The 20,168-nt window shown below is 44.1% G+C and overlaps 1 protein-coding gene and 1 long non-coding RNA gene across 2 annotated transcripts in view; one reads left to right on the plus strand and one right to left on the minus strand.

The window, feature by feature from the left end:
- The first annotated feature begins 35 nt into the window (after positions 1–35).
- Positions 36–7,171, plus strand: LOC308578925. Its single transcript, XR_014004218.1, has 2 exons — positions 36–174; positions 6,735–7,171. It is a non-coding gene; the product is annotated as an uncharacterized lncRNA (long non-coding RNA).
- A 1,578-nt stretch (positions 7,172–8,749) lies between these two features.
- The window catches only part of ASS1 (argininosuccinate synthase 1), an 81,617-nt gene continuing 70,198 nt past the window's right edge, over positions 8,750–20,168 (minus strand). The window contains exons 14-15 of the mRNA XM_081179510.1: positions 11,357–11,422; positions 8,750–9,996 (exon numbers count right to left, since the gene is read on the minus strand). Coding sequence (XP_081035636.1) covers positions 9,945–9,996; positions 11,357–11,422 — 118 coding nt within the window. The 3' untranslated portion in view covers positions 8,750–9,944. The remainder of the gene's footprint in view (positions 9,997–11,356; positions 11,423–20,168) is intronic.

Raw genomic sequence — 20,168 nt, forward strand, 5'->3', positions numbered from 1 at the left:
CTGTTGTTCTGAACATTTTGTATTTAAGAACAGAAGAAGAGCTTGGCAGCTGGATCACGCTGTAGGCCCATCTAGTCCATCACCCTGTACAGACAGTGGCCAACCAGATGCCCCAGTGGGAATCTCACAAGCAAGACCTGGTTCCAACAGTGCTGTCCCCACTAGCAATTCCTGGTACTTGGTATTCAATCAATCAATCAATCAATCAATCAATCATTTTATTTGTATGCCACCTTTCCAAAGTTAAAACAATGCTCGAGGTGGCTTCCAACATATAAAAATTACATAACTACAAACTTAACAAAAGCATAAACAATAAACAAAAAAATCAAAAAGTATACAACCAAATTGAACAATTTCCTCATAAGATCCCAAATAAAGGCACAAAATATTAACAACAACAACCACCCCACCACGCAAAAAATACTCCAGCCCAAAATTCTGTTCAGCAGCTTCAGCTATTGTAGCTCGAGTTAGTCAGGGCCCTGCCCTGCCAGGCCAGGTAAGAAAAGGTCTGAAAGGCAGGGAACAGATCTTCCAGGACTGACTGTCAAACCTCCTCTGACAGTAGAGGTGGAACATAACCATCCTCGAATGATGCATCTGACAAAGTGGATTCCAATAAAGCTTATGCCGTAATAAAAAAAATGGTTAGTTTTTAAGGCACCACAAATCCCTTGTGGGAAACTCAGAAGCAGGACCTGAGTACAAGAGCCCTCTCCCTACCTGCAGTTTCCAGCAACTAGTATTCAGAAGCATTGCTAACTCCAACTGTGGAGGCAGAGCATAGCCATTGTGGCTAGTATAAGGTTACCAGCCCTCTTTTAAAGCTATCCAAGTTGCCACTGCTGTCCCCTGCTGGAGCGATTTCCATAGTTTAACTATGCACCGCATGCATAAATTCTTCCTTGTGTCTCTTCTGAATCTTCCACCATTCAACTCCGTAGGACATCCATGAGTTCAAATGTTATGAGAAAGGGAGGAAAACATTTCTTTTTCCATTAAATGCATAATAGTATAAACCTCTGTGATGTCTCCTCTTCCTTGCCTTTTCTCTGAATTAAAACATCCCAAATGCTGCAACCTTTCCTCATCTCTCTCCCTTAAAAAACAAAACAAAACACCTGTTTTTCTCCCAATGTGGCTCTGCAAGCAGAACCAACACCCCCCCCCAAGTAGAATAGCAGTCTTTTATTTTAATTTTTCTCAAAGCCTGCATTCAAGGAGAAACTGAAGAAGATAGGGAGAGTTCAGCTCATCCTCCTCACACCCATGCTGTGTTGTAAACACCCCCACACAACTTTGGAGGTATTTTGGATGACCCTGGTTGGTGTGGCATTGTGCACCATCACCTCTTCACTGGGTTAATGATGTCGTTGAGTCCTCCGGGACTGAATTAACCCTGCATGTGGTTCCTTGAGGTGGCTGTTTATCTGCCACAATGCATTATTTATTACACTTTACGGCGCTGGACTCTGCTTCCAAGGGGTCTCCATCTGCCTCCCTCACTCAGGGAGACGGATGTCACATGTATCCCTATGGGGGAACATATCACTTTTCCCTCACTGTACCGCCTGCTCTGCCACAGCCTTAGGGCCACAAGAGTGGGGGGTGTTTAGGAGGGATGGGGAACCTGCAGCCCTCTAAATGTTGTTGGTCTCCAACACACATCAACTGCATCTGATACAGCCAACTGCCAGAATGACAAACGGGATAGGAATGAGGGGAATTGGAGTGAAACAACATCTCGGGAGCCACAGGTCCCATATCGCTGATCTAAGAAAGACCATTATCTTCTGCATAATGGGAGAATGCCTATACAGTGGTACCTCAGGTTACATACGCTTCAGGTTACAGACTCCGCTAACCCAGAAATAGTACCTCGGGTTAAGAACTTTGCTTCAGCACGAGAACAGAAATTGTGTTCCAGCGGTGTGGCAGCAGCAGGAGCCCCATTAGCTAAAGTGGTGCTTCAGGTTAAGAACAGTTTTAGGTTAAGAACGGACCTTCGGAACGAATTAAGTACTTAACCCGAGGTACCACTGTATGCAGAAGAAGCTGTCTGTCATGAGAGAGGAGGGAATGCCTCTTGTTAGATCAGGTTTCCCACTGCTGATCTAAAAAAGAGACATTCCCTTCTCAAAGGATGGATGAGTACAAGTGAAGGGAGAATGTCTCTCATGAGAGAGGTGGGACCTTCTGCATGCAAAGTGCCACAAAGGCAGTATCAAAATGACATTTCACCTGCCAACACGCCACCCGCAAATACATGCAACAGGGAAATTGTCAGCTACAAAAAGAGGAGCAGTTAGTGACTCAAGCTCAGGCTTGGAAGCTAAAGGCAGCCTTCCAGGACTCTCTAATCTGGTCCTCAGGACTCTCTGTAGGCCACACCCCTCACCAGCTCTGTTTCAAATCCTCTTTGACTGTTTTTGCCCAGCTGGAAATGTATCTTTGGAACTCCAGTCATGCATATTATTTACCTGGAGGGGAACAGAGGGGTGGGTGGGTGTGGACACCAACCTACTTACATTCATTTCTCCACTCACTTTTGACTCTGGCCCCACTCACCCACTGGCATGTGGCCCCCTGGTGCTTGCCCAGAAGGGAATGTGGCCCTCAGGCTGAAAAGCCTTCCACATCTTTCCACTAAGTGAAAGGGACTCCACTATCCAGGGACTCTCCTGGTTTTGCTGCCTCCTGGAAATGTGGGAACCCAGTGAACACATGATGGACTGCGATTCATGGGCCATAGGGGTGGCCTGGCCCACTCCTTCCATGCCCCCTAAGCTGTCCAGTTTGCCCCAGCCAGTGAAGATCTAGCAATGAAAAGGGAGTCTCTGTGCCTTTAAAGAAAAGGGTCCTTTTCTTCCTCTTCTTCTCTTGTGTGCTGCCGTTGGGGAGCCCAGCGGTGTGTCGGGAGGAAGATGCCAGAGGCCACCTGCAGAGATCCTGTACAGCTGGGGAAGATTAGCCTTTTCCACTAGACCAGAGCCATTACCTTCTTCCAATATGCTATCACTTCCGCTAGGAGAGCCTGCAGATGAGATATCGATTGACAGTGACCCTGGAGGAGCCCCTGCACTCCTCAGCCTGAGAGGCGTACAGATCAGCCCTGCTGGCAACGCAGCGTGCCCGAGGCGGAAGCTAACGGGAAGGGTCATCCAACAGCTGTCTGTTACCCAGAGGCCTCTGGGCTTGGCTAAAGAGGGCTTGCAGCTAAGGGCAAGAGGGGGAAGGAGACCAGAGAAGGCTGCATGGGAGGAGTTTCAAGGGAGGGGGAAAGCCATAGTGATGCTGCCAATGTTATCAAACCAGCATTTCCCAGCCTGGCTTGCACACACAAATAACACTGGTTTGTGCCCATTCAGTGTTTTCAGGCGGACCCTTGGACAAGACTCACTGGGGATGGACTGACTCCCCTTTGAAGAAATTTTGTGGTCAGTGCTCCCCCCGCTCAAGTAAAATAGGTGCCAGAAGTCACCATGATGTTGTTATAGTAAGTTGCTGGGCAACTTGGGGCAGCCCTGAACAGATGCCGGTTTGACAACAGCCACATTCACCACCTGCGGATGTGCTAAAAACTACAACAAGCTGTCTCTCTAGCTGGTTTTTGGGTCACCCCTGGTTCTGGTGCAGGTCAAACAAATGTTCCCACACCTCCCTTATTGTCTTAGATTTGGGCAAATGGCTAGGGCAGCTCGGAAGGACATTCACACAAACACGCTCAGACCCTCCAAGTGTCCCTAGGGACGTCCCTGGTTTAGAGAAGCTGTCCTGCATTCTGATTTGATCATGGAATGTCCCGCTTTCCCTTAAGATGTCCCTATTTTCATTGGAGAAATGTTGGAGGGTTTGCATGCATGCATGCAATGGCAGAGGCCTGGCTGCAAAGCTTAAAGCCCGCTCCCACTACATGGGAGACGCCGGGCAGATTGAAGAAAAGGAAATATGAATTGGCCCCACCCCATAGCTTGACCAAGGAGCAAGGTGGAGTCATAGATCTAAAAAAGTGCAGACCCGCACATGCTGGCCAGCTTCCCTTTTGACTTGAAAAGTTTGTTTTGGGCTTCTCAGAAGTATGTAATGCAAGAAACTGGTTGGGAAGTGCTAGCCCACCATGGTGCCCACCTGAGAGGTGCCTGAACTATGCTCCAGCGCACTGCAACTGAAAAAAGATACTGATTTTTGTTCAGGGACTTTGGAGAAAAGAAGAGTGAAATGAGAAATGATAGAAGTGAATAAATTTAGGCATGACATGGAGAAAGCAGGCTGGGAAAAGTTTTTCTCCCCAGGGAAAAGAGGGGGGTGGAGACAGTGGGCAGTACAATGGCAGTGAAGACAGGGGTAGCAGGCCCACTCAAGATGGGGGGGGCACTGAGAACATGTGAAGAGCCTGCAGGGCCAGGCTAGTGGCACATCTCATCCAGCATCCTTTTCTCATAGTGGCCAACCAGATGCCTGCAGGAAATCTTCAAGCAGGACCCCAACACAAAACTAGGGCCTCAAGAGCATCGTGATGGACAGACAGAGATTCCTAGAGGGCCACATTAAGCCTGTGGGCCTAAAGCCCCTCACATATCCATATATTAATAGCCAATATTCAACATTAATAACAACAGTTACTGTGTGTTGGGCCCAGGATGATGGCAGCAGCCTGAGTCATGATGGGGATTTTACAGAAGCCCTGCAGTCAACACTGAAAAGCACATGAAGACCAAAGACTAACCATGGAGACAACAACACTCAGATACTGGAGAAGACAAGCAATTTTCACTTGACCCAGGAAGTAATAGAATCATAAAATTGGAAAGGACTCTGAGAAACATCTAGTCCAACCCTGCTGCAATGCAGAAATCTCAATAAAACATCCGTAACAGATGGCCATCCAACCTCTGCTTAAAACCCCTCAGGGAAGGAGTCCATTCCACTGTTGAAAAGCTCTTATCAGAAAGTTCTTCCTGATGCTTAATTGGAATCTCCTTTCTTGTAACTTGAGTCCATTGGTTTGGGTCCTAGCCTCCGAAGCAGGGTAGAACCATTGCTCCATCTTCCATGTGACAACCCTTTAGATATTGGAAGAAGGTTATCATATCCCTCTCAGTCTCCTCTTATCCAAGCTAAACATATCCAACTCCCTGTTCCCTTATTGTCCTGCCTGCCCAGGAGCATCCAAGGCCTAGCCTAGGTAGGCAGAATTGGTTTCCAGGGCCTGAAGGTACCTTCACCAAGGAGGCTGCTACATGCACAGTTCAGTGGTTTGCTTCAGGGGGAAGCAACTGCCATGGACTGGCTGGAAGCAGAGGAATGGTGGGAGACACTAGCTGGGGAACCCCCAAGGGATGATGCCTCAGAGCCAGGGGATTGGTGGTGGGATGACAATGAGTGGTCAGAGGGAGAAGAGGAAGCAGACTAGGAAGAGGCGGTGTCAGAAGCTGAAGAGGTAACAGGGTTTAGTGAGCAGGAAGAGGCTGTGACAGAGAGCAGTTCAAACTCTGAGGTAGAAGCAGGGGCTAGAGAGGCAGTGAGAGGGCAGGCTGCTGAAGAATCTAGGGAGCCTCCCCCTCCTGCTGTGACCTTCCAGTCTGATCTCTTGGAACACAGAGAGAAATGAAAAGGGCAGAGCAGAGATTGGTTGTGCACAGTTTGCAACTGCTTGGGAAGGACCCTGGAGAGGAGAAGCCTTAAAGAGAAAAGGGAAGGCAACCACCTCAAGGCAACAAGACCAATGGGAAGAGTTGTTTGGGATCACAAGGCCTGAGCTGTTTTGGCATCTTTGGATAAAGAGTTAACTTCTTACAAATGCTAAAGAAAGAGGTGGTTTCGCTTTGCCAAATTTGAAATTATACTATGAAGCATCTTGCCTTTGTTTGTTATGAGACTGGATTTAGCTAGATGACACAGATTTATTGGTTCTGAAAGGTCATGACAACAGATTTGGGTGGCACACATATTTATGGTATGATAAAGTGAAAGTACATAATGGATTCTTGAACCACACATTGAGAAAATCAACCTACGAGGTATGGGACAGATATAAAAACTTATTCGAAAGGAAAACACCTTGGTGGCTCTCACCCTTACCTTTCAGTTAAAAAGGTAAATATGAAAGGGAATTGGGCCATCTATAGAGATTTATTAATTGAGGCAGAAGGCCACTTAAAATTTAAAACTTTTGAAGAATTAAAAGAATATATGACAGATCGGTTACAATGGCATCAGATAAATGATATCTTTTAAATAGATTAAAAAATGGTTTTGATTCAATAAGATTAAAGTTTGAAATAGATCTGTTGGAGAATAAGGTGAAAATATTATCAAAAACGTTTAACTTGCTTTTAGAATGGCATACAAAGGATGAAGAAGTTAAGGCAGTCATGATACACTGGGCTAGAGATTTTGGATATAATATTCAGTTGTCATCTTGGGAAAAATTATGAAAGGAAGAAATGAAATTTACTGCATGCCGCTCACTGAAGGGAAAATGATGTATTGCTGGTACTTAACACCAAGCAAAATTGAAAAAAATGTATAAAACGAGTTCAAACTTATTTTGGAAATGTAATGGAATAGAAGGTACTTTTTACCATATGTGGTGGTTATGTGACAAAGTAAAAGACTTCTGGGAGATGATTTATAATGAGTTAAAGAAAATACAGAAGCCTTTTTATTAGGTATTATAGGTAAAGAGATACTGAGAGAAGACAAGTGACTATTTTTGTATGTAACAACAGCAACAGTATTACAAGCCCAGAAATGGAAGCAAGATGAAGTGCCATCGAAAGAAGAGTGGCAAGCGAAACTGATGGACTATGGGGAGCTGGCAAAACTGACGGGAAAGATCCGAAACCAGGAAGATCAAGCATTTGAAAAGGACCGGAACAAATTTGTACTTTATTTAAAAGATCACTATAAAAATTTATAGACACTGGCAGGAATGTGAAGATAATTGTAATGTGAAATTCTGCTATATTTTACTTATGATTTATATAATGATTTGGAAAATGTAAAAGATGCAGTTAATTATGGGATAAAGAAAGAACCCATGGAGTGGTGGAGGGAAGTTCAAAAGAACCTATTAAGCAGAGGTGAAAAATGAATATTGTGAGGATATTAAAAATGTGGAAAATCAATTAAAAATTATTATAACAAAATAAGAGAGTTAACTTCACTGACACTGTGTTTTTTACTGCTGAGCTACACTTGACTCCAATTCCTAACAGTAGCACGCAGATCTCAGCAGCTCCTGGAGTGGTCCTAGTGTGGCAGGAGAGGATAGCAAGTGTGGTGGGAAGGTTCAAGGCAAAGCAACATGCAAACATTGCAGTATGGTATACAGTCATACCTCGGGTTAAAGTTGCTTCAGGTTGAGCATTTTCGGGTTGCGCTCCACGGCGACCCGGAAGTAACGGAACACGTTACTTCCGAGTTTTGCCACTCACACATGTGCAGATGCTCAAAATGATGTCACGTGCATGCGCAGAAGCATCAAATTGCGACCTGCGCACACACAGATGCGCAGACGCAGGTTACATTCACTTCAGGATGCGAACGGGACTCCAGAACGGATCCCATTCGCATCCAGAGGTACCACTGTAGTATCAAAATAATTCTTTTATTTGCAGAAGACGCATATATATCTTTTCAAGATTAAGCACTGCTGGGAGTTGTTAGCTTTTGTTTTTCAATGTACTTCTTCTCAATTAAAAAATTGGTGCTGCACAAGCAATTTTTATGCTGAAAAAGTGTGGCCCAGAGAAAAAAGCTTGAGAACCACTGTCTTATGAAACCGGACAAAGGGTAGGGAGAGGCGGACAAAGGAGTGAGGCTGTTCAGATTATAACAGATTTCCCTAATTTATTGTTCCTCTGTTCTTCAGTTCTGGTTTGTAAAGTATGGGGTCAAAGTGAGATTTTTCAGGGTGCTTTCAGTCCTCACCAAGTCAAAGCAGGATGTTAATAAATGTTCCCAAAGTCAGATCACAACCCCCCTTCCCAAGTCCAGAGCAGCTTTGCATTGCTTCAGTACATTTTTGTACCTGTATAACTGTATGTTATCCTAGTTCTCTGTTTCTGTAGGTCCATGGGGTTTGCCAGAAGTGAGGCTGTCTAAAATGCTGCCTGTGGAGCTTTGGATTTTTGTTTTGGTTGTCACTTTAAAAAGTAAAAAATCATCATCTGCTGTGCTTTAAGTTTAAAACCTTCATTTAGTGTTGTTCAGCTTTATAAAGGAGAACTCTGCAGGCAGCTAGACAGTGTCAGGTTGTAAGAACTATCAGAAACGATCAAACACCAGAAATGCTAGTCTAAAATATGCAAGCAAGAATATACACCACTCAGCCAACTCTAAATTATTTTATAAAGAGCAACCCCTGCTCCCCACCTCTTTGAAATTTTGAAGTGTATGGATTTTGGAGTTTTAGCTGGTCTAATAAAAGTATTGCCCTAATATTAATTATGGAGGATAGTTAATACATAGGGCTATGGCAATGATTCAGTTCACACTTAAAGGCAAATCTATGAAATTTCATAATTCCAAAACAAATTGAAAACCAAAACACAGACACCCTTCAAAATCTGCAGTTCTCCAAACAATTGATGTTTACCAAAATGTGTATATGAGGGGGAGAGTGTACATAAATATATATATATTTGTGAAACTAGCAGACAAAGATGCATTATCTTAAAGAACATTGCTTGCAAAAAATGTGTACATGAGTCAAACAGACAAATTTGCACTAAAGCATTAATGAATTTTCATGAGGAATTATTTGTTTATTTGAGCATTGTGGAAAACTGAATTTAAGAACAGAAAAATGAGAAACTGAGAGAACTGGAAATGACTAATCTTTCCATACCTATTCAGGGACAATGGGAGCTTGAGTCCAAGAACACCTGGAAGGCTCCAGATTACTCTCTCTTGGTTTTACACCCTTTCAGCTGTGTGACATCCAGCTCACTATCTGCCGAGCAGGATATAAGTTTTCCTCTAAACACACTTTTGTACCTTGCAGTAGCACAAGCAAATCTAATTCTCATTGGTTTTTCCTTCTATGTTTCAAGCTCTTCTGGAACTAGTTCAAGTCCACAGCTGACGCCGCAAGTGGAATATTGAAAAATTCCACATTTCCCCACCACGCAACCTTCTCCATTTTTCTCTATCCTTTTTTACCTTGATTTTTATTTTCAAACTGAAGCATCCCTGTAGGGATGTGGGCAGCGGTGGCGGGGTGGGGGTGGGGGTTGGAGGCTAAAACAAATTGAGAAATTCATTTTAAGAAAGGGACTTTTTTAAAGGGTGAAATTAAAGCAGACCTCGTTGCAATTAATGCAAAGACAAAGAAAGAAATGCTCTTAGTGGTGATCAAAAAGAAACAAATTATTTTATTTCTTCACCTCCCTCAACCACCCCCATTCCATTTTCCCTTTAGTCTCCCCACAGGTGGAGCGATGGGCTTGGGTAGAGTCCAGGGCCCACTTTCCTTTGCTGCTTCTTCCCTCCCACCCACAAAAAAATAAAAAAGCAAGCCCAATCCAGCATGTCCTTCAGATGCACTTAAACTCGTATGAAAGGACAAAGACTGAAGCTTGGCAAAACAGCTTGGCTGAATAAGTGTGAGGGAAACAGTGAGAAGCAAAACAGAAAGAAAGGAGGTCCCATTCATTAAGATTCCAGAAATAATGGCACAGATATTTTAATAACATATTCGTGTGCAAACTGACAGGCGTGGTGATGCTCCCGCCATGCTCACCAACCACCTTTTTCTTGATTCCATTTCATTGATGCCACTAAAAGACTGTAACAAAACCATTGTGGGATCCCTCAAGGCACAGGGAGATGAGTAACTATTACCAATTACTACCGCAATTAGCCGTGAGTGGCACATAGGTGTGTTAGCTGGGTGGGAAAAGAAAAAGCCTGCAGCCCCCACCCCACCCATTATATTATTTCTGCTGTGCTTTGACCTTGCGTTGGAGTCGATGATATTCCTTCAGCCTGGAAATCAACAGAAAGAAAGAGAACGTGAGAGAAATTCATTCTGAATTAAAATTAGTATTGGGCAAAGTTGAGACAAATAAATGAAACGAGCGGGGAGGGGGTAATAAGTGGAAGGTGATATGTGAGTTTTTCTAAATTTTCCTGTCTGCTGCTGAAAAACTCATCATTGTATAATTAATTTATCCAAGGGGGGGGGGACAGTGTACATTAATGCACAGGACAAAGAAGTTAACAGGCTGCTATTGGGGGAGGGAAGGGGCAAAAGAGCCTATTAGGTAACTGTGTCTCTACCCCTCTCCGATTTCAGAAGGGTGTGTGCATAGGACAGATTATGTAAAAACCCAAAACAAAATAGATGATTGCGGATAGCATTAATTAGCTGGGCTTTCTATTCCTGGAAGCTGGGCTTTCTATTCCTGGAAAGTTCCATTAGCTAAACAGTTAGGGCCATCTGATTCTCTCCTTTATAGAATCCATGACTGTAAGATGAAGGCATACTGCATGCAGAAGTCCAATGAATTAGGGAGAAATGCAGTCTTTTGCATGGGGTGTTAGGTATCTCTGTATGTAAGGAAATCTTTCGTTATTGGGGAGCATGTGATGCCCCCACCCACTCTGAAATGGAAGAACTCAGCCATGCCAGTAGGGGCTGGTGGCCATTGAGACTGTCAGGGTGAAATGTAGGGAGACCAAAGAGGAGGTGGAGCCAGAGCCAATGAGAGTTGGAGCCAACTCACTCTAGTTTTGTCCCCATTCTCCTCCCTGCTCCTTCTCTAAGGAGACCCCAGGTTCCACATCTGGGCAGGGTAGAAGCCACCCCTCTGCTTTTCACCCCAGGCTCCATCTCCACTGTTGGGGGACAGATGTCTACAGGGGCTCTGGGACCCATCCAGCTGAGTGGCAGACCTTGGGTAGGAAGAGGAGAATTACCAGGTAGGGTTGGAGACTAGTGGCTGCTAGTCAGTATAACAATACTGAGCTATATTGACAAAGTGGTCTGATGAAGTAGATGACACTGTCTTGGGTTCCTACTTTAATTCAGAACCCTGGGGAACCTTATTTCATTTAAGGTAGGGGGTCTTCCTAAAAAAAAGCTTTCGGGGTGTGGCAACCCTATTTTAGGGGAAGGGCTATTATGCAGAGGCAAATCATGCACTTTGAATGCAGAAGACCCTGGGTTCAATCCCCAACAGCATATCCAGTTGGGGTTAGGAATGCCCCCTACTGGAAACCCTGGATAGCTGCTGCCAGTCAGTACAGACAATATTGAGCTAGATAGACTAATGGTCTGATTCAGTAAAAAGCATCTGCCTAGAACATTGGCAGGCTTCTGAAACTATAACGCTTCAATACAAACCGAAGGGAGTTAATGTTGATAAAGCCAGTAGCGTCTGATGGCTCATAATCGCCCTGGACATCCATGCTGCAGGAAGGAAAGGCAAAAAAATGATTTGGTGGCTATAATAAAGACAGTAATGCAGTGCCAAGGTTGGCTTTCAGTGGTGGAAAGGCAGGCATCCCGCACAACTTCTAGAGACCAGGATAGGTATGTGTGTGTGTGATCTGTCATGGATGCTTTAGCTGAGAGTCCTGCACTGCAGAGAGATGGACTAGATGATCCTTGGCATCACTTCCAACTCTGCATTTCTATGATTCTGTGAGATGTTTAAAGAAGGGGCAAGGAGCCCTTTTCAGCCCAAGGGCCACATTCCATCCTAGGCAACCTTCCAGGGGCCACATGCCAGTGGTTGGCAGGAGCAGAGGCAAAAGTGAACAGAGAAACAAATGTAAATTTTACTTTTGTACACTAGCCTTGTTTCTACATATACCTCTTCTCTACGCTTTATCCATCCAGAGAAGCAAGGGGCACTGGATGTGCAGGTGCCATACCTCTGAAGCACATTTCTCCCACTGCAAAGAATCCTAAGAACTGTAGCTTCAGGTCAGTTCTCAGGATTCTTTGCAAGTATGGGACGTGTTTTAAATGTGCTTTAAGTGTATGGTGCATATGCTGCCAGTTCAAGGACATGTTCCAGCTGAGCAAAAACACTTGGGGGGGGCTCTAAAGGGCCAGCGAGGGGTGTGGCCTCAGGAGGTCTTAGGACCACATAGAGAGGTCTAGAGCAGGGGTAAGCAAACTTTTTCAGCAGGGGGCCGGTTCACTGTCCCTCAGACCTTGTGAGGGGCAGGACTATATTTTGAAAAAAAGAATAATGAACAAATTCCTATGCCCCACAAATAACCCAGAGATGCATTTTAAATAAAAGCACACATTCTACTCATGTAAAAACACCAGGCAGGCCCCACAAATAGCCCAGAGATGCATTTTAAATAAAAGGACACATTCTACTCATGTAAAAACACGCTGATTCCTGGACCGTCCACGGGCCAGATTTAGAAGGTGATTGGGCCGGATCCAGCCCCTGGCCCTTGGTTTGCCTACCCATGGTTTAGAGGGCTGTAATTGTCCCCTGGGTGCCTGAGGTTTACCACCCCCATCAGTTGAAGAACGCAACCCTGACAACTCAAAATAACATATTTCACACACACACACACACACACACACACACACACACACTCAGACACACATTCCCAAAATGACCCCTAGGTGCTGCAGTGCACTGTGGGAGGCAGAATGTGGTTGTCCTGGAGTCCAAGCTGGGTGACAAAGCCCTCTCTGTTTCCTATGTCAACTGCAGAATCAAAGGCTCTGAGCTTCTACAGAGAGGGGAGCCCCCTCCATGGGCTTAAGTCCCCCACCTTACCAGTGATCTGTTTCCCTGCAACTTCTATCTCAAAAACCAGGAGCCCCATTAAAGGTGCTCAGAAATACCCCTTTGTTAAACCAAGCACAGTCCCATTAATTAGAAAGCAATAAAAGATACCCTACAATGGCTTGGCGCCCCCCCCAAGTCTCCAAGGCAACCCATTTTTCCTCCCACCCACCTCCCCGCATCACTTCAACTGCAAGAGGATGATTTACTTTGCTAAATGGGGGGGGGTGTCAGTGTGGGTGTTTCACCTTGGCACCAGCCTCTTAGTTTGACCCCATAGCAGATGTTTGAGGTCCGGGGCAGAGCTAGGAATGCTGCTCCCTCTTAAAGCTACATTTCAAAAAGTCAAAATCTCAACACAAAAGTTGATGAGTTTTGGGGCAAAGTTGTGGAGCTTTTTTTTATTTTTGCCCAAAGTTTCTAAATCTCTTAAATTTCGAAATCTCTTAAATTTTTTTTAAATCTACACTTCTGACATGGGTTGCCATATGCCTGAATTTTCTTGGACATCTAAGAGTTTTCCTCCTGGGGAACTGTTTCCGGTGGCCGAATCCTGGATATGTCCGGGAAATTACGGACGTATGGCAGCCCTAAGAAAATGATATTATGTGTGTATGGTAAGGCTGAAGGCTAAGGGTTGGCACCAACCCTAGTCCTACTCAGAGTAGACCCAATGAAGTTAATGGCTATGATGAAGGTCACATTCGCGCCATATATTCAAAGCACTATAATACCACTTTAAGCAATCACGGCTTCCCCTAAAGGATTCTGGAAGCTGTAGTTTGCTATGGGTGCTGTGAGTTGTTAGGAAACCCCCCCCCCCAACAGAGCTACAATTCCAAAAGTTCTACGTGGAGAGGAACTGGTTGTTAAACCACTTCGTTGCTGTTCTGCAACTCTGGATGTGCCTGACCATTGGCCATGGTGGCTGCAGAGGCTGATGGGAGTTGGAGTCCAGCTCAACTTGTTCAGGCCCTGTTTTTAAGCTTCCCACAGGTACCTGGTTGGCTACTGTGAGAGCAGGAGGCTGGACAGGTCACTGGCATGATCCAGCAGGCTCTTCTTATGCTCTTACATCATCATTTCAAATCCTCTTCCATGCAACAACAACAAAAAGACAGCATATTTTCTGCTGAGAAGCCTCCATCAGATCCATTAATAGCAGCAGCTATTCCATCAGACTGCAACAGATAAGGGAAGAGAAGCAGAACCATCCCATTGGCACAGCTGAGAAATGAGCAGCTTTTGGCCTCTCCTCTCGGACTTTGCCACAGCAGCTGGTCATTAAAGGAACTTGTAACTGAGAACTGGTACAAAACTTTGCTCATTTCCTCCTCCGGCCAATTCATTTTTTTCTTTGGTACCGTGTCTTTTCTTTGTTTAAGAGCATAAGCCTGCGGACAGGGACTGTCTATTTTTAGTGACCTTCTCCGAGAGCCTTTTTTGGCCAAAGAGCAGGATTTAAAATACTGGGTTGTATCCAATAGTAGTCTTACTCAGAGTAGACCAACTGAAATTATTGACCATAACTAATTTAGGTCCATTAATTTCATTGGATCTACTCTGAGCAGAATCCAATTGGTTACACTTCTTTAATTTTTTTTTAATGTTCCCTTACATAAAACAAACCTGTAAATAGAAACATGAATTTTAAATACTCTCCTTTGTAAAATAAATAAACACAAATAATTCAGAATACTGAATACTTTGTCATGTAAAAAAGGAGCAAAATCTGCAATTAAGAGAGTTGTGTTTTGAGTGCTCCCACGTGTGAAAAAACAAAAGCTTGCCTTTAAATGTAGTTTTCAATACTCTGCTGCATTTTAAAAATAATAATAATCACATCATATTTTAAGTCTGAAGGGAGGCACATTTTGGCCTCTGCTGCTAGCCAGGGGTTCAAGGGCCACACTGAAGTTAGCACCTCCAAGGAAAACATCATGGCAATGGGGGCCACTTGGCCCCCATCCACCAGTCAATGAAGGACCAGCTAAACGTAAGAAATTTGCAGGCTCATCTCTTCCAGCATTGTTAACTGGATTCAGTGACCAATCCAATGCCCATGATGGGAAGCCAGGAAGTAGGGCCTGAGCAAAACAGCAATATTCTTCCTTCAAGCAACTCCCAGCAGCTGGTATCCAGAGGCAATACCGCTTACAATGGTGGAGCTGCTCCAACTCTTGATTTCTTCATCCCACTTGTCTACTAGACAGTAGTAAGACTGCGATCAGAGACGCCTTCATCTTTTAATACCTGCATGGCACTTAGCAAATTGCAAGCATTTCCTAAGTGTTAAATCTTTTTTTAAAAAAAAAAATACATAATGCTTCCTGATGTTAAAAGAAAGAAAGAAAATGAAACACAAACCCTTTAATTAGTACAGTAGCAGAGCATGAAGCGTTGCCATAGCTCTCTGGGCCTGATCTGCTAGTTTACAGCATGTATGGGATCTTTTTTTCCCCTGCTGAGGAATGGCCTTGAATCTTATCAGCTCATTTTGCCTAATCCGCAGATTGTCTCAGCACTAAGAGCCGGGCAAAGGACGTCAAGGGGCTCATTGCAACCATGGCATAATCAGGGGGCTCTAATCACACCCTGTTAATTATTTTAATTGTTAAATATGGAACTGGAAAACAAGGATTGGGGATTAATGGCCATTATAGCTCTTCATTATCCGACACAGCAGTTTCAGTTTCCAGAAGGGGCAGGACAAAAATGGAAACACTGGCAGGGATCTTGATTTTGACAAAGCAATCACCTGAGTAAGGCATTTGCTTTTAATTGAAAGTGCTACATGCTGTTGCTTGCTGCTGCCACCGTGAGATTTTATTGCTTTAACATATATTCCAAAAGCTGATTTGAGGGTTCAGTCCTTGCATGCACATTCATACACCCACAAGACTGAGGCGCATAAGATCATACACGGTGTGGATAAAGCAGATAAGAAAAGGTTGCATTTTTTCCCTCTCCTAGCAAAAGAACTCAGGAACACCCGATGAAGCTGAATGTTGGTGGTCCTTCACATTTTCAGGGGATGAGGTCATGGATTCAGACAAGGTATGGTGGTTGGAGAAGGTATGGTTCTCAGAGCCAGCCCTGGATAGCTCCAGATAAGTCCATCTTGACAGCATGTTTCCAGCCTGAGGAGGTCACACTGTCCTCCTCTGACTCCAAAAACCTCACCCCCAAAGCCCCAGCAGAACCACAGTCTCCCTGCACCCCTGAAGTAATTGGCAGTTGAAGCAGGCTAGTCCTCTTTAACAGAAGATACATCTCTCAGTGGAGACAGGACAAGCTCCATATAAGGCTCTGTCTGAGGCTGCCTGTTGCTGAAGCAACATTTGAGCTGTGCTCTGTGCTCTGTGCTCTGTCCAAGGTCCTGGCCTCCAGCCTCACTGGATTTGCTTGGGGCCCCAGATGTAGCTGGACTACAACTCCTATGTCCCTGACCCCTGGCTGAGCTGGCTATGGATTATGGGAGTTGGAGTCCCTCAATACAGGGAGGGTGACACAGTCCCTGATCTATCAAGAGGCATTGCTTTCTGGATGAGTTCCTAACAGGCCGACATAATTACAGTGGTACCTCGGGTTACAGACCCTTCAAGTTACAGACACTTCAGGTTAGACACTCCGCTAACCCAGAAATAGTACCTCGGGTTAAGAACTTTGCTTCAGGATGAGAACAGAAATCATGCTCCGGCGGCGCGGCGGCAGCGGGAGGCCCCATTAGCTAAAGTGGTGCTTCAGGTTAAGAACAGTTTCAGGTTAAGAACGGACCTCCAGAACGAATTAAATTCTTAACCCAAGGTACCACTGTATTTTAAAAGAAAACACACTTGGCTTTAATAACTGTGAGAATAAGACTGTGTATACACCACACATTAATCCACATTGAATCACAAGCTGGGAGAAAGAGGGGTTATACATATATTAAATAAATAATGTTAAAGAACCCCAAGAACTTTGGGAACTGGAGTTTACCCTGCCAGTTCCCAGCACCTGCAACAAACTAGTTACCAGGATTCTTCATGGTGGGTGAGAAATCTGCTTTAAATATCCTTTAAATGTCTGTGTATGCAACAAACATTTAATGCACCCCACTCAAAGAATCCGAGAACTGTAGTTTACTCCACAGAGAACTTCCATTCCTAGCATCCATAATGAACCATAGTTTCCAAGATTCTTTGGGGAGGGTGGTAAACATGGTTTAAATGTCCATGTCCACACCATACATTCAAAACAATAATCCCTATGAATTCTGGGAACTGTAGTTTGCCCCAGAGCTCCAATTCCCAGCACCCATAATAAACAACAGTTCCCAGGATTATTCAGGATGGATAGGTAAATGTGCTTTGAATATCCCTGTACACACCATACAAATAATCTTCCCCATGAAAATCCTGGGAACTATAGTTTATCCCACACAGAACTTTCATTCCCAGCACACATAACAAACCACAGTTCTCATTATTCTTCAGGGTGAGAAGGAAGTGCACTTTAAATATCCTTTAAATGTTTGCGTATACATCAAACATTTAAAACAAACATCCGAAAGAATCATGGGAACTGTTGATTATCCTACATGGAGCTCCCTTTCCAGGCACCCACAACAAACCATAGTTCCCAGGATTCATCAGAGTGGGTGAGAAATGCACTTTAAATGTGCGTTTAACATATGGAGTGTATGCCTCTGTACGAAAACCCCAAATGAGCTAGTTTCTTGCCTCTGCAAAGGGGGTGGGGAGAGAGAGACACCCCACATGTATAACTCTGTTCATTTTCTAAAAATTGCAAAGAAAAAACAACCCTTTTTATTATTTGGGGGGGGGGGAGAGAGAGAGTTTACAATGATGTTACCTCCCCTGACGGGCTGCAGAAAAACCTCTGCGCTTTTATTTTTGCTCAGCCGAGTGGTTCTGACCTGCTCTATAATTACGTTACTTTCTACCTACTGCGCGGAGGCATTTTTGCTGCGATGCACCTCGTTCGGCTCCCTCGCGGGTCCCCGCCATGCCGTCACTCAAACGCTTTTCAAACCAGTGATGTAGAAATCAAAAAAAGGAACAGGGGGAGGGGGGTAATGGGCTAAAGACACACTGGGAGTAAGTGCTCCTGTTTCAAACCCCCCTCTCTTTCACTTTCTCTCTTTTTTTTTACCTCCCATCTCTGGCTCCCCCATAAAAAAAACCCTCTCTCTTTTTAAAAAACGTTATTCATTTAATCTCCACCGCATGAGAATGCAAACGATAATGAAAGGTTGGGGGACGGATTATTAGGAGCTGTTGATTTCAAGAGGGAGGGAGGGAAAGAAGCCGAGATATGGGGGGAAGAGGATAATTTGACATTTACTCTGACTGATCTAAACTGATTTGGGTATATTTATGGCTTATAAAGTGTTTAGAAGGATTGAAAGGGGCTGAGAGGAGGGGTGGGGGAAGTCGTGAGAGAGAGGCAGACAGCAGAATAAAAGAGGGGGAAAGTGCAATGTGGGGAAGAAAAAAAATAGATTTGACTTTTAAACAAGACCTTTGCTTAATTTATTTATTTGTTATTATTATTTTTTAAAAAACAGGTTAGATGAAGTACTTGCTCCTAAGTTATTCATGGGTTATGTCTGTGGGGAAACTTTCTCTGCCTCCACTTTTAGCACAGGGGGTGTAAGGGGTGTTGATTGCTTGAGTCAGGGAGCTGAGCTGTAGCTCAGGGGTTGAGCAGCTGCTTTGCATGCAGAAGGTTCCAAGTTCAATCCCCAGTGGCACCTCCTGGTAGGGCCGCAAAAAACTCCCATCTGAAATGCAGGTCTTGTTTAAAAGTCAAATCTACAACCTCCTGAAATGTTGAACCAGCTGCCTAGCCCTAGTACTTCAGAGACCGGTGCCACAGGGAAAAAGAACCACAATTCTTACTTGGGTATTGGGTCTGTGGAGACCAGTGGCAACAAACCAGAGTACGGAATTTGCGGTGAAGTGTCTCCACGCAGTGCCATGTTGCCAGAAAAAAATGTGTTGTCATTTTGAGGGGGATGGGGTTTGTCCAGAATGCAAGACCAAACAGGCCGATTTCTTCAGAAGGAAGTATGGTGAACTTACACAAGCCCAAAAAATCATATCCTACCACTCTAAAACAGTTAACGAAAAGGCTTTGATGGTGGTCCTACTTAGTCAGTTACCAATTTGCCCAAGCTGGCGAAGCCCATACCATCTCTGAAAACCTCATCAAGCCTTGCGTAAAGACTGAAGGTATATTGAAGGTATATTGGATGGAAAAGGTATGACGCTAGTAGGCAAAGCTCCTTTGTCAAATAACACAATCTCGTGAAGAATCGGGGACTTAGCGGAGGATGTGAAAGCTACTTTACTCTCACAAATAAAATGCACTGAATTTTAGCTTCAAATGGATGACTCAATGGATGTGGCCGTGTTAACAATTCCAACAGTATTTGTGCACTACCATTACTTGAAGTCTTTTTCAAGAGAATCTGCTTCTCTGCAAGCCTTACTGACTAAGTTGAAATTTTTCAACTTAATAGATGAATTTTTCACATTGAGGGGTATCCCATGGGATAACGAACATGGAAGTAATTAATTTTATCAAACCATGACCTAAGAATACAAGACTATTCAAAATGTTGTGTGGTGACATGGGGAGTCTGCACACATCTTTACTTCTTCACACAGAAGGTAGCTTTCTCACAGCAAAACTTTGACTCAACTCTTTGAAATGAGGGCTGAAGTTTCTCATTTCAAAGTCAGATGATCACTTTGCTTTGGGAGACAGGTTGTGTGAGGAGCATTGGCTCATAAAATTGGCATATTTAACAGATTTTTTTATGTAAAAAAGTTAATGACTTAAGTCTCTCACGTCAACGAAAAGCAGTAACTTTTTTTTTTTTAATGCTAGTGATAAAGTACAGTGATACCTCTACCTATGTGCCCCTCTTGTAACATATCCTTTGAGATATGCACACGGCAAACCCATAAGTATATTTCCGGGTTTCGCTGCACACACATGCACAGTAGCACTCTACCGTGCTGTGTGCATGCTCAGAAGAACTCTATTGTGCCGCGCGCATGCGCAGAACAGGCACCTCTGGTTGCAGAAACCTTGGGATCTGACCAGAGCTCCAGAACGAATCTCATCCACAACCGGAGGTACCACTGTACAAGCCTTTAAAAGCAAATCAAGTTTTGGGCAGAATCAATGAAAATTTGAAATCTAGACAGCTTCCAAATGGTAAAAGAATTTAGAGAAGAACTAGATTCTGACATGCCTGGAGGAATCTTAAATGAGTTTCACATTCACCTGCTAAGTTTGCTCAATAGTTTCAACTGTTATTTTCTGGAAGTACTCCATGAAAAAATTAAATAAAACTTTTGGGTTGTAAACACATACTCT

Source organism: Podarcis bocagei, assembly GCF_964188305.1.
Source record: "Podarcis bocagei genome assembly, chromosome: Z".
NCBI classification, from domain to species: domain Eukaryota; kingdom Metazoa; phylum Chordata; class Lepidosauria; order Squamata; family Lacertidae; genus Podarcis; species Podarcis bocagei.